The sequence below is a fragment of the Amphiura filiformis genome, chromosome 13 (genome assembly GCF_039555335.1).
Source record: "Amphiura filiformis chromosome 13, Afil_fr2py, whole genome shotgun sequence".
Lineage (NCBI taxonomy): Eukaryota > Metazoa > Echinodermata > Ophiuroidea > Amphilepidida > Amphiuridae > Amphiura > Amphiura filiformis.
The window spans coordinates 3,807,766-3,824,318 of NC_092640.1; the positions used below are offsets into that span (position 1 = coordinate 3,807,766).

The 16,553-nt window shown below is 36.4% G+C and overlaps 1 protein-coding gene across 1 annotated transcript in view; it reads right to left on the reverse strand.

The window, feature by feature from the left end:
* Positions 1-4,391: 4,391 nt before the first annotated feature.
* The window catches only part of LOC140167906 (arylsulfatase B-like), a 44,451-nt gene continuing 32,289 nt past the window's right edge, over positions 4,392-16,553 (reverse strand). Inside the window, exons 6-7 of the mRNA XM_072191196.1 lie at positions 5,728-5,924; positions 4,392-5,084 (exon numbers count right to left, since the gene is read on the reverse strand). Coding sequence (XP_072047297.1) covers positions 4,795-5,084; positions 5,728-5,924 — 487 coding nt within the window. The 3' untranslated portion in view covers positions 4,392-4,794. The remainder of the gene's footprint in view (positions 5,085-5,727; positions 5,925-16,553) is intronic.

A 16,553-nucleotide genomic window follows, 5' to 3' on the forward strand; every position in this document is an offset into this window, starting at 1 on the left:
CAGTACAAAGATTGTTGAAAATTAGTGATTGAATTAGGTTAAAATATTTTTTGGTTCCTAACGTCAAGCTTTGTATATACTTTTGTGTGTGTGATCATGACGTAAAAAATCAGTTTGCGAAATGAAGTTTTGTGAAAACTTCAACGGCATGGGGATTAAGTTCACGTAAAATTGGCTTGTTTTTACTGGAGCTAGCAGTGTAGGATACTTCTGGAAAGAATATAGCAGGTGCATATATGTTTAGATAAAGTCTGAGAGAGCAAGGATAGATGGAGGAGAAAGGGGGCTGGAAACGGGAGGGGAGGGGAAACAGGAGGGGAGGAGAGAGATAAAAGAGTAGGGGAAAGAAAAATGGAAATGTGATATTGGCAAAGCTAACGTTTTACTTCAATTGAGCCTTTATTAAATTATATAAGACTAATATCATAAGAATATTTAATCAAATCATCATATCGAGTTTAAAAATAATATTACGAGGAGATTAGCGCTGGCTCTCGACATAGTCTCTGTTCAGGTCGTTGACTTGCGAGTCCATATTCATCTTCATTCAAGCGAAGCGTTTAATGTCTTTTGTCATGATGGTCTTAAAGTGTGACCAATAACCTTATTGACCAAACAAAAGGGAGCAGTCGCTTACACATGCCCTTGTTTTGATTGCCCATTGATACATAATGTCCCGAGTTTGGTGCAGTAAACAATCAGACGTTCGCATTGAAGTAAAACTGAGCAAGAAATCCATTCGATATTATGTGCAGTTGCCGTTTAAGTTAAAGTAAAAACTTCATTTTGCAAACTCTCTAATATTCCCAACAATTGTGTTTTCCTTACGCGTTGGAAGTTTTATATTATTATCTAAAATGGTGTCTACCTTCACTCGCCAGTATTGCTAGTTGCTTTCAACAAAATACATCAAAATACATTATTATGTCGATACATCCTAAAGCAATTGTTAACTTATTGTATACGCTATATTTGTCTATGTAAAAGTATGCACTTTACTTATTTAATAGTCTATGTAAATAATGGCCAATTTGGCACATTCTGTTTCTGTCAAACACGATCAAATCTAAAATAAAATCTTTTAACGTTATTTTTTATCGATAAAACTCATCTATGATGTGTTGAGGTTAAATGAGGTAGACAATTGTCCGCCCAAAGGTAGAAAATTGTCCACCTTTAACATTTCAAAATGATTTCCGGAAAAAACTCATTTTGAATTGAACGATTTGATTTTATTGTTTTCACAAGACCTGTACTCAGACGTACAAAAGATGATTGTTTTAAATTTGGTGTCATTCATTACGAGTGAGTTTTGGAAAGAACCTTCTGTTAAATCATGCCTATTCATCTAACTACTCAATTACAAATCTCTAAATCCCTTTCTTCTTGTCTATTGATATTTTGAATAGTGTTTATCTTTCCCTAATAGATTATGATACTAAATGAATAATCAGCTTGAGCAGTTCGCACTACATCTCATAGGACAATAAAGAGTGCTATAAAGCTAGCGCCCTGATCGATTCTTCCTGAATATCAATATGCTTCATTTACAGAGATCGGACACTAATCCCAACCATAACAAACCATGTAAACAATGATCACCTGGTCTATATTACAGGATTAGATTCACGGTTTTTGTTTTAGCCACGCAAACCTATGGCAAATTTAGTTGGCTTTCTGTCAACAAATTGAGGCAAGTTATCGATCGGTTATGAATAATTCAAACCAACTCTTATTCTGCCCATGTGATTGAGGTCACCACATAAAGGTGTCGTAAGTTTAGCGAATCGTACCTGTTGAAGAGAGTAAAAACGCCCTCTTTCTCGGTCACGATGAACGGAAATGGGGTCAACTACTATGATCCCATCAGGCAGCAGTGATTGGTTTTCCTGAGAAAGTCTTCTAATTTGATTAGGGAATGACTTTTTGCAATAATGATGTCGAAATTAGGATTTCATATCAATAATACGAAGGAAATAAGTGACAGACACTATGCAATACAAGTTGTATTTGGAAATAAAATCCTTGACACCTGACCTGACGATGTATGGCTTTAAAGATACGGTATAATTTAATGCAAAAATACTTTAAAATGTACGTTCGGCACGTGGCCTACCCTGTCTGGTATAGCATAATAATTAGGGCCTACGTATTGTAGCCGATACAAACAGAAACTACTGTGTCCCTTAATCAAACTTCAATTATCAACACGTGTTCGTAAAATTGCGTGAAATTACGTTTTTCAACATTAAAACATTCACGGCTCGTTTTACAAAGTTGAGTGTTGGGTATACTCGATTATTAAATTGTATTAATTAAAATGTGTTTTCAATGCAGATAAACCGTGTTTGCCACCACCCTATCTGTAGTAATTCAATAATATTTGACTGGAATTCCCTCACGCAGTCAGGGTGTTCCGCAGTATACCTTGCACATCAGCTTTGCACTTACTAGATGGTAAAAAGTCATGTAAACTTCAAAAATTATAATGCAATAAATAGGGAAAAAATACATTTATTTTATAAGGACATGATATACACTACAAAAAGTTGATTATTGAACTCATTTAACCCAACATAGATTATTATTGGAAAGATACGAGACGTCATCATACTCCCGAGTCAAGCTCTACCTATCCGAAATATTAACGCCCTCGAACAAGGTCACAACGTCATTTTAATAACAATACGTTATTTACATAAAAATAGGGACACATGCAAATCAACACGTGTTCGTAAAATTGCGTGAAATTACGTTTTTCAACATTAAAACATTCACGGCTCGTTTTACAAAGTTGAGTGTTGGGTATACTCGATTATTAAATTGTATTAATTAAAATGTGTTTTCAATGCAGATAAACCGTGTTTGCCACCACCCTATCTGTAGTAATTCAATAATATTTGACTGGAATTCCCTCACGCAGTCAGGGTGTTCCGCAGTTTACCTTGCACTTCAGCTTTGCACTTTCTAGATGGTAAAAAGTCATGTAAACTTCAAAAATTATAATGCAATAAATAGGGAAAAAATACATTTATTTTATAAGGACATGATATACACTACAAAAAGTTGATTATTGAACTCATTTAACCCAACATAGATTATTATTGGAAAGATACGACACGTCATCATACTCCCGAGTCAAGCTCTACCTATCCGAAATATTAACGCCCTCGAACAAGGTCACAACGTCATTTTAATAACAATACGTTATTTACATAAAAATAGGGACACATGCAAATGAGCAGGTGCCACATCCTGATTTATTGATCCATGGTATTATTTTGCTTGAGCAGGAAAGATGTGATACTATTTTTTTTAATAGTAGTCTAGTTGCCGGCGTGAGGTATACATAGGATGTTTATTTTTTTTATTTTATGATGATGACATGGACGTACTGATCATTATGTATGATGCAAACTCAAGGTGCATCAGAGAGGGGGTGGGGGTTCAAAATGACCCCATAGGATAATATATGGGGGGTCAAAATTTCAAATTGCTCAAATACCCCTTTCAAATATATCAAATCAACCGGTTTGCCTCAAGAAGTCCAAAAATACTTAATTTTTCAATGCGACCATTGGTTCAAACGTTATGAGCCATCAAAGGTCAAAGGTAAATCGCTCATTCTACAAAATCCGGTGCCAATCCACTATAAAAAATTGAATAAAAATAAAAGTTGTTCAAAAAGACCTGCTTTTTGTGTTTTTTAACAGTAAATGTATCACTACTTTCAGATGTAAAAAATTGCCAACACTAAAAACTCAATGTAATGTGAGCTACGTTACCGACTACAAAACGGGCTGGTTTTACTCAATCCAAGGTCATAAAAAGCAAACTAAAGATCACTTGAGTGAAATGTAAAACATATTTCACCATTTCATAGAAGTTTTTAAGATGCGTAAATGAGTGTGTAACGTAGCTCACAGTAACGTAGTTCACTGGTTTTTAATGTTTTTAATGTGATTTGCGAACGTTAGAACGTTATGTCGGTTAATTCTAATATAAATGGGGTTCGACCACTGGTAGCTTTCACATTATTAGGAAGTACATGTAATACAAGTGCATACTATAGAATCCTGGTAACGTAGCTCACCAATCTTAACATGGTCGATCGAAATTTCAATGTTTACAACATTTCTATGCCAAAAAAGCTACATCATCACGATTTTTACTGTGATTTTTAAAAACCTATGAGTGTTTCCTTTCAAAAACCGCAAATTACACTGATACCTCTGTTTTACTTCTTTCCAATAACGTGTGTTAAAAAGGGGTAACGTAGCTCACAGCGTTTTGGTGGAAAGTGCAATTTATTTTAGAATTACACAAAGACGTTTTAATCACTAAAAATAATGTTGATAAACAATATGATGGTGCGTTATCTAATTAAAAACAACAAATATGTAAAGAAATCGCATTTATTCAAAGAAAATATTCAGGGTTGAGCAGTGGAAACGCATTTTTAGCGATTTTTGAGCCTTTGCAAGGGTTAATCAGGCTGAAGAAAGCATTTAAAGTATGGAAAACTATATATATGTCCGTGTAGATCTCGTTGAGTTCAACTAGAAAAACAACATATTTGATGCATTGATGCTCGACAAAGTGTTTGTGGACCGAAGAATGGAAAAAAGGCTATTGGCACCGGATTTTGTAGAATGAGCGAAATAATGAATTTGTACAATGTGCAAGATACAGGCTATTGGGAGACCCAATTCTGGAGGTACCTATATTTTGCACCTACCGCCTCAAACACATATAACAACTCTATCACTGGCGCAATTATTGTGTATGCAAATTTCAAGAACGCCACGGATTCCATGATATGCCTTCTGGTGTCTCTTTGGCACGTATAGCTGCTGGGTCATTATACAGATGTTCAGGAATAACTACATGTTCATTATGATGCGCTAGTCTATGTAGCAGTTTAAATACAATGTGCCTATTTGACAAGGCAATGTTGTCTCTTTCTTCCGGATCTTTGGTAATGTCATACAATCGCACATAAATACCTAGGTTGTCCACTGTTTCCATCGGTATAGGCTGTTTGAAAGATTCTTCAGGAGGAACCCATCCAGAGTATTCAATGTCTGTAATGGAATTGACAGGATGTGTGTAAATCTCTCGTGAATCTTTTATTTTACCTTTTCTGTACAGTGGGGGGCAAAAAATATTTTCTATGGTGTGAGTTAGCATGGTACGCCATAGGTCACTGCTTTTAGACTACCTCCACGATTGACCTATACACTGCGCTATATAATTCAGCACATATAAAATCAGAATTATTGTCAGGTTTTGAGTTCAAGACGCAAGATTCTTTCTCAAGACGCTAGCTAACGACTATCATATCTGTTCAACATGTATATTCAAGTGCAAGGAACCACATCTGGCTTCTTTATACGAAATCATTTACGGGAGATATTCATCATTTTCTACCCCGGTATCCAAAGATTTTCGTCTGAATATCAACATCGTGCATAGCACATTCACGTGTATTGATCCCGGGTATTTATTTTAGTATCTCTGCTGTACCAAGTAATTATTAGCCAGGCGATGCCGGTGTGTGACCTTAATCTTCCATACAGGGAGTGCAGATTTCAGATGGAGTCACATATGCAGGTGACCCCATTTGAAATTCACACTCCCTCTGTGGAAGATTGAGGGGTGGATGGATTTCAATTAGAATAGCCCAGTATTAAAAATATGGACGGTGTATGCAAACGATCAACTTACTTTCAATGCCTGTAATAAGTTTCCAGTTGTCATATCGTATGGCAGCATACGTGCGTGGATAGAACGGTATGTAGTCGTACAGGATCCATTGGTTATGTGGATACGGTGTTGGTGGCAGAGGTTTATCTGGACGTCTCATATATTTCATATGGTCGATGTTATGTAGTATTTCCCATCTTGGTGACGGAAGACCTTCACTGCAGTAAGAAAGAATGAATGTTTCAATCAAGTAACCTAATCCTTATTCGTTCCATTATATATAATGTGGTCCCCAAGCTGAATTGTCCTTTTCGGTAAATCCCATAAGCCTTTGCGAGTAGACCTGAGATATCGTCATTTGACGTCACAACGTGTGACGCTGATTCGCACATCATTTAGCGAACATCGTTTTTGCGCATTGCAAGTCGGCGTGACGTCAAATGACGACATCTCACGTCTACTCGTAAAGACTGATGGGATTCCCAAGGGTGACGCACCTACGCTACCTTCCATTCCAGACGGTGTACTAATTATGAGCCTATGGGGGTTTTCCAAACGGCCTGCCAAAATTCGCTCCTTGCAACACTTAAATGGTCTACATAATTATTGTGAGCGCAGCGAACAGAACACATTTGGGCACTGTATTCCTAAGCCCTTTTCCGTTTAATTTAAAAGGTGAGGGTCTTGTAGCCCACTGCTACTCACCATCTAAACAGCTCTCCGGTTCTTTTTACTTGCACCCTTTGTTGTTCTGCACGCTGCACATTTATGATCATCATCTTGTAAGCTTAGCCTTGTTAAGAGAGCAACTCTTGAAGGCTGCAACATACTGTGACCTGTGACCTGTGACCCAAAGTTTTGATCACCACTATCTGAAGCATATGTCACTTTTTGACAAGCTGGAATAAACAAGGTCATCGTCTCATTCCCCCATGTCAATCTTTTCCTGCCCCTAACTATATTGACATCTTAGTATGAAGACATCCCATTGGTAATGTCACGTAATAATCTCTTTTGTTTGAATGATTGTGTACTGGTAATAAATCCCTGTGGATCCAACATTGGGTTTTCCGCGTCGAGCGTATAAAACGTACAGATTTTGTGGTGATTTGTTAATCTTTATGGCGGTAGGGATTACACTTCACAAGAGTCACTTCACATATATGCATAATTGCATATCGTCACCCTTCTGCTGCGATAATTCAAATTACCAAAGTCATATTTTTGCAAGTATGGGTAAACAAAATCTGGTTCAAGCCTGTATCAGTGACGTAATCACCCTATTCATTCTGATTATTAAAAGCCTGTATCAGTGACGTAATCATCTTATTCATTCTGATTATTACAAGCCTGCATCAGTGACGTAATCACCTTATTCATTCTGATTATTACAAGCCTGTATCAGTGACGTAATCACCTTATTCATTCTGATTATTACAAGCCTGCATCAGTGACGTAATCACCTTATTCATTCTGATTATTACAAGCCTGCATCAGTGACGTAATCACCTTATTCATTCTGATTATTACAAGCCTGCATCAGTGACGTAATCACCTTATTCATTCTGATTATTACAAGCCTGCATCAGTGACGTAATCACCTTATTCATTCTGATTATTACAAGCCTGCATCAGTGACGTAATCACCTTATTCATTCTGATTATTACAAGCCTGTATCAGTTACGTAATCACCTTATTCATTCTGATTATTACAAGCCTGCATCAGTGACGTAATCACCTTATTCATTCTGATTATTACAAGCCTGCATCAGTGACGTAATCACCTTATTCATTCTGATTATTACAAGCCTGCATCAGTTACGTAATCACCTTATTCATTCTCATTATTACAAGCCTGTATCAGTGACGTAATCACCTTATTCATTCTGATTATTACAAGCCTGCATCAGTGACGTAATCACCTTATTCATTCTGATTATTACAAGCCTGCATCAGTGACGTAATCACCTTATTCATTCTGATTATTACAAGCCTGCATCAGTGACGTAATCACCTTATTCATTCTGATTATTACAAGCCTGTATCAGTTACGTAATCACCTTATTCATTCTGATTATTACAAGCCTGCATCAGTGACGTAATCACCTTATTCATTCTGATTATTACAAGCCTGCATCAGTGACGTAATCACCTTATTCATTCTGATTATTACGAGCCTGCATCAGTGACGTAAACATCTTATATCAGTTACGTAATCACCTTATTCATTCTGATTATTACAAGCCTGCATCAGTGACGTAATCACCTTATTCATTCTGATTATTACAAGCCTGCATCAGTGACGTAATCACCTTATTCATTCTGATTATTACAAGCCTGCATCAGTGACGTAATCACCTCATTCATTCTGATTATTACAACGTATCATGACGTAATCATTATTCATTCTGATTATTACAAGCCTGCATCAGTGACGTAATCACCTTATTCATTCTGATTATTACAAGCCTGCATCAGTGACGTAATCATCTTATTCATTCTGATTATTACAAGCCTGCATCAGTTACGTAATCACCTTATTCATTCTGATTATTACAAGCCTGCATCAGTGACGTAATCACCTTATTCATTCTGATTATTACAAGCCTGCATCAGTGACGTAATCACCTTATTCATTCTGATTATTACAAGCCTGCATCAGTTACGTAATCACCTTATTCATTCTGATTATTACAAGCCTGCATCAGTGACGTAATCACCTTATTCATTCTGATTATTACAAGCCTGCATCAGTGACGTAATCACCTTATTCATTCTGATTATTACAAGCCTGTATCAGTTACGTAATCACCTTATTCATTCTGATTATTACAAGCCTGCATCAGTGACGTAATCACCTTATTCATTCTGATTATTACAAGCCTGCATCAGTGACGTAATCACCTTATTCATTCTGATTATTACAAGCCTGTATCAGTTACGTAATCACCTTATTCATTCTGATTATTACAAGCCTGCATCAGTGACGTAATCACCTTATTCATTCTCATTATTACAAGCCTGCATCAGTGACGTAATCACCTTATTCATTCTGATTATTACAAGCCTGCATCAGTGACGTAATCACCTTATTCATTCTGATTATTACAAGCCTGCATCAGTTACGTAATCACCTTATTCATTCTGATTATTACAAGTCTGCATCAGTTACGTAATCACCTTATTCATTCTGATTATTACAAGCCTGCATCAGTGACGTAATCACCTTATTCATTCTGATTATTACAAGCCTGCATCAGTGACGTAATCACCTTATTCATTCTCATTATTACAAGCCTGCATCAGTGACGTAATCACCTTATTCATTCTGATTATTACAAGCCTGCATCAGTGACGTAATCACCTTATTCATTCTGATTATTACAAGCCTGCATCAGTTACGTAATCACCTTATTCATTCTGATTATTACAAGTCTGCATCAGTTACGTAATCACCTTATTCATTCTGATTATTACAAGCCTGCATCAGTGACGTAATCACCTTATTCATTCTGATTATTACAAGCCTGCATCAGTTACGTAATCACCTTATTCATTCTGATTATTACAAGCCTGCATCAGTGACGTAATCGCCTTATTCATTCTGATTATTACAAGCCTGCATCAGTGACGTAATCATCTTATTCATTCTGATTATTACAAGCCTGCATCAGTGACGTAATCACCCTATTCATTCTGATTATTAAAAGCCTGTATCAGTTACGTAATCACCTTATTCATTCTCATTATTACAAGCCTGCATCAGTGACGTAATCATCTTATTCATTCTGATTATTACAAGCCTGCATCAGTGACGTAATCACCTTATTCATTCTGATTATTACAAGCCTGCATCAGTGACGTAATCACCTTATTCATTCTGATTATTACAAGCCTGCATCAGTGACGTAATCATCTTATTCATTCTGATTATTACAAGCCTGTATCAGTTACGTAATCACCTTATTCATTCTCATTATTACAAGCCTGCATCAGTGACGTAATCACCTTATTCATTCTCATTATTACAAGCCTGCATCAGTGACGTAATCACCTTATTCATTCTGATTATTACAAGCCTGCATCAGTGACGTAATCACCTTATTCATTCTGATTATTACAAGCCTGCATCAGTGACGTAATCACCTTATTCATTCTGATTATTACAAGCCTGTATCAGTTACGTAATCACCTTATTCATTCTGATTATTACAAGCCTGCATCAGTGACGTAATCACCTTATTCATTCTGATTATTACAAGCCTGCATCAGTGACGTAATCACCTTATTCATTCTGATTATTACAAGCCTGCATCAGTTACGTAATCACCTTATTCATTCTGATTATTACAAGCCTGCATCAGTGACGTAATCACCTTATTCATTCTGATTATTACAAGCCTGTATCAGTTACGTAATCACCTTATTCATTCTGATTATTACAAGCCTGCATCAGTGACGTAATCACCTTATTCATTCTGATTATTACAAGCCTGCATCAGTGACGTAATCACCCTATTCATTCTGATTATTACAAGCCTGCATCAGTTACGTAATCACCTTATTCATTCTCATTATTACAAGCCTGTATCAGTGACGTAATCACCTTATTCATTCTCATTATTACAAGCCTGCATCAGTTACGTAATCACCTTATTCATTCTGATTATTACAAGCCTGCATCAGTGACGTAATCACCTTATTCATTCTGATTATTACAAGCCTGTATCAGTTACGTAATCACCTTATTCATTCTGATTATTACAAGCCTGCATCAGTGACGTAATCACCTTATTCATTCTGATTATTACAAGCCTGCATCAGTGACGTAATCACCTTATTCATTCTGATTATTACAAGCCTGCATCAGTGACGTAATCACCTTATTCATTCTGATTATTACAAGCCTGCATCAGTGACGTAATCACCTTATTCATTCTGATTATTACAAGCCTGCATCAGTGACGTAATCACCTTATTCATTCTGATTATTACAAGCCTGCATCAGTGACGTAATCATCTTATTCATTCTGATTATTACAAGCCTGCATCAGTGACGTAATCACCTTATTCATTCTGATTATTACAAGCCTGCATCAGTGACGTAATCACCTTATTCATTCTGATTATTACAAGCCTGCATCAGTGACGTAATCACCTTATTCATTCTGATTATTACAAGCCTGCATCAGTGACGTAATCACCTTATTCATTCTGATTATTACAAGCCTGTATCAGTTACGTAATCACCTTATTCATTCTGATTATTACAAGCCTGCATCAGTGACGACGTAATCACCTTATTCATTCTGATTATTACAAGCCTGTATCAGTGACGTAATCACCTTATTCATTCTGATTATTACAAGCCTGCATCAGTGACGTAATCACCTTATTCATTCTGATTATTACAAGCCTGCATCAGTGACGTAATCACCTTATTCATTCTGATTATTACAAGCCTGTATCAGTTACGTAATCACCTTATTCATTCTGATTATTACAAGCCTGCATCAGTGACGTAATCACCTTATTCATTCTGATTATTACAAGCCTGCATCAGTTACGTAATCACCTTATTCATTCTGATTATTACAAGCCTGCATCAGTGACGTAATCACCTTATTCATTCTGATTATTACAAGTCTGCATCAGTGACGTAATCACCTTATTCATTCTGATTATTACAAGCCTGCATCAGTGACGTAATCACCTTATTCATTCTGATTATTACAAGCCTGCATCAGTGACGTAATCACCTTATTCATTCTGATTATTACAAGCCTGCATCAGTGACGTAATCACCTTATTCATTCTGATTATTACAAGCCTGCATCAGTGACGTAATCACCTTATTCATTCTCATTATTACAAGCCTGTATCAGTGACGTAATCACCTTATTCATTCTGATTATTACAAGCCTGCATCAGTGACGTAATCACCTTATTCATTCTGATTATTACAAGCCTGCATCAGTGACGTAATCACCTTATTCATTCTGATTATTACAAGCCTGCATCAGTGACGTAATCACCTTATTCATTCTGATTATTACAAGCCTGCATCAGTGACGTAATCACCTTATTCATTCTGATTATTACAAGCCTGCATCAGTGACGTAATCACCTTATTCATTCTCATTATTACAAGCCTGTATCAGTGACGTAATCACCTTATTCATTCTGATTATTACAAGCCTGCATCAGTGACGTAATCACCTTATTCATTCTGATTATTACAAGCCTGCATCAGTGACGTAATCACCTTATTCATTCTCATTATTACAAGCCTGTATCAGTGACGTAATCACCTTATTCATTCTGATTATTACAAGCCTGCATCAGTGACGTAATCACCTTATTCATTCTGATTATTACAAGCCTGCATCAGTGACGTAATCACCTTATTCATTCTGATTATTACAAGCCTGCATCAGTGACGTAATCACCTTATTCATTCTGATTATTACAAGCCTGCATCAGTGACGTAATCACCTTATTCATTCTGATTATTACAAGCCTGCATCAGTGACGTAATCACCTTATTCATTCTGATTATTACAAGCCTGCATCAGTGACGTAATCACCTTATTCATTCTGATTATTACAAGCCTGCATCAGTGACGTAATCACCTTATTCATTCTGATTATTGCCTGTATCAGTTACGTAATCACCTTATTCATTCTGATTATTACAAGCCTGCATCAGTGACGTAATCACCTTATTCATTCTGATTATTACAAGCCTGCATCAGTGACGTAATCACCTTATTCATTCTGATTATTACAAGCCTGTATCAGTGACGTAATCACCTTATTCATTCTGATTATTACAAGCCTGCATCAGTGACGTAATCATCTTATTCATTCTGATTATTACAAGCCTGCATCAGTGACGTAATCACGTTATTCATTCTGATTATTACAAGCCTGCATCAGTGACGTAATCACCTTATTCATTCTGATTATTACAAGCCTGCATCAGTGACGTAATCACCTTATTCATTCTGATTATTACAAGCCTGCATCAGTGACGTAATCACCTTATTCATTCTGATTATTACAAGCATGTATCAGTTACGTAATCACCTTATTCATTCTGATTATTACAAGCCTGCATCAGTGACGTAATCACCTTATTCATTCTGATTATTACAAGCCTGTATCAGTGACGTAATCACCTTATTCATTCTGATTATTACAAGCCTGCATCAGTGACGTAATCACCTTATTCATTCTGATTATTACAAGCCTGCATCAGTGACGTAATCACCTTATTCATTCTGATTATTACAAGCCTGTATCAGTTACGTAATCACCTTATTCATTCTGATTATTACAAGCCTGCATCAGTGACGTAATCACCTTATTCATTCTGATTATTACAAGCCTGCATCAGTTACGTAATCACCTTATTCATTCTGATTATTACAAGCCTGCATCAGTGACGTAATCACCTTATTCATTCTGATTATTACAAGTCTGCATCAGTGACGTAATCACCTTATTCATTCTGATTATTACAAGCCTGCATCAGTGACGTAATCACCTTATTCATTCTGATTATTACAAGCCTGCATCAGTGACGTAATCACCTTATTCATTCTGATTATTACAAGCCTGCATCAGTGACGTAATCACCTTATTCATTCTGATTATTACAAGCCTGCATCAGTGACGTAATCACCTTATTCATTCTCATTATTACAAGCCTGTATCAGTGACGTAATCACCTTATTCATTCTGATTATTACAAGCCTGCATCAGTGACGTAATCACCTTATTCATTCTGATTATTACAAGCCTGTATCAGTTACGTAATCACCTTATTCATTCTGATTATTACAAGCCTGCATCAGTGACGTAATCACCTTATTCATTCTGATTATTACAAGCCTGCATCAGTGACGTAATCACCTTATTCATTCTGATTATTACAAGCCTGTATCAGTGACGTAATCACCTTATTCATTCTGATTATTACAAGCCTGCATCAGTGACGTAATCATCTTATTCATTCTGATTATTACAAGCCTGTATCAGTTACGTAATCACCTTATTCATTCTGATTATTACAAGCCTGCATCAGTGACGTAATCACCTTATTCATTCTGATTATTACAAGCCTGCATCAGTTACGTAATCACCTTATTCATTCTGATTATTACAAGCCTGCATCAGTGACGTAATCACCTTATTCATTCTGATTATTACGTAAAGCCTGCATCAGTGACGTAATCACCTTATTCATTCTGATTATTACAAGCCTGCATCAGTGACGTAATCACCTTATTCATTCTGATTATTACAAGCCTGCATCAGTGACGTAATCATTATTCATTCTGATTATTACAAGCCTGCATCAGTGACGTAATCACCTTATTCATTCTGATTATTACAAGCCTGCATCAGTGACGTAATCACCTTATTCATTCTGATTATTACAAGCCTGCATCAGTGACGTAATCACCTTATTCATTCTGATTATTACAAGCCTGCATCAGTGACGTAATCACCTTATTCATTCTGATTATTACAAGCCTGCATCAGTGACGTAATCACCTTATTCATTCTGATTATTACAAGCCTGCATCAGTGACGTAATCACCTTATTCATTCTGATTATTACAAGCCTGCATCAGTGACGTAATCACCTTATTCATTCTGATTATTACAAGCCTGCATCAGTGACGTAATCACCTTATTCATTCTGATTATTACAAGCCTGCATCAGTGACGTAATCACCTTATTCATTCTGATTATTACAAGCCGGCATCAGTGACGTAATCACCTTATTCAAGCCTGCATCAGTGACGTAATCTCCTTATTCATTCTGATTATTACAAGCCTGCATCAGTGACGTAATCACCTTATTCATTCTGATTATTATTATCAAGCGTAATCACCTTATTCAGTTACGTAATCACCTTATTCATTCTGATTATTACAAGCCTGCATCAGTGACGTAATCACCTTATTCATTCTGATTATTACAAGCCTGCATCAGTGACGTAATCACCTTATTCATTCTGATTATTACAAGCCTGCATCAGTGACGTAATCACCTTATTCATTCTGATTATTACAAGCCTGCATCAGTGACGTAATCACCTTATTCATTCTGATTATTACAAGCCTGCATCAGTGACGTAATCACCTTATTCATTCTGATTATTACAAGCCTGCATCAGTGACGTAATCACCTTATTCATTCTGATTATTACAAGCCTGCATCAGTGACGTAATCACCTTATTCATTCTGATTATTACAAGCCTGCATCAGTGACGTAATCACCTTATTCATTCTGATTATTACAAGCCTGCATCAGTGACGTAATCACCTTATTCATTCTGATTATTACAAGCCTGCATCAGTGACGTAATCACCTTATTCATTCTGATTATTACAAGCCTGCATCAGTGACGTAATCACCTTATTCATTCTGATTATTACAAGCCTGCATCAGTGACGTAATCACCTTATTCATTCTGATTATTACAAGCCTGCATCAGTTACGTAATCACCTTATTCATTCTGATTATTACAAGCCTGCATCAGTGACGTAATCACCTTATTCATTCTGATTATTACAAGCCTGCATCAGTGACGTAATCACCTTATTCATTCTGATTATTACAAGCCTGCATCAGTGACGTAATCACCTTATTCATTCTGATTATTACAAGCCTGCATCAGTGACGTAATCACCTTATTCATTCTGATTATTCATTCTGATTATTACAAGCCTGCATCAGTGACGTAATCACCTTATTCATTCTGATTATTACAAGCCTGCATCAGTGACGTAATCACCTTATTCATTCTGATTATTACAAGCCTGCATCAGTGACGTAATCACCTTATTCATTCTGATTATTACAAGCATCAGTGACGTAATCACCTTATTCATTCTGATTATTACAAGCCTGCATCAGTGACGTAATCACCTTATTCATTCTGATTATTACAAGCCTGCATCAGTGACGTAATCACCTTATTCATTTCCTGCATCAGTGATTATTACTGATTATTAGCAAGCCTGCATCAGTGACGTAATCACCTTATTCATTCTGATTATTACAAGCCTGCATCAGTGACGTAATCACCTTATTCATTCTGATTATTACAAGCCTGTATCTACGTAATCACCTTATTCATTCTGATCAGCCTGATCAGTGTAATCACCTTATTCATTCTGATTATTACAAGCCTGCATCAGTGACGTAATCACCTTATTCATTCTGATTATTACAAGCCTGCATCAGTGACGTAATCACCTTATTCATTCTGATTATTACAAGCCTGCATCAGTGACGTAATCACCTTATTCATTCTGATTATTACAAGCCTGCATCAGTGACGTAATCACCTTATTCATTCTGATTATTACAAGCCTGCATCAGTGACGTAATCACCTTATTCATTCTGATTATTACAAGCCTGCATCAGTGACGTAATCACCTTATTCATTCTGATTATTACAAGCCTGCATCAGTGACGTAATCACCTTATTCATTCTGATTATTACAAGCCTGCATCAGTGACGTAATCACCTTATTCATTCTGATTATTACAAGCCTGCATCAGTGACGTAATCACCTTATTCATTCTGATTATTACAAGCCTGCATCAGTGACGTAATCACCTTATTCATTCTGATTATTACAAGCCTGTATCAGTGACGTAATCACCTTATTCATTCTGATTATTACAAGCCTTCATCAGTGACGTAATCACCTTATTCATTCTGATTATTACAAGCCTGCATCAGTGACGTAATCACCTTATTCATTCTCATTATTACAAGCCTGTATCAGTGACGTAATCACCTTATTCATTCTGAT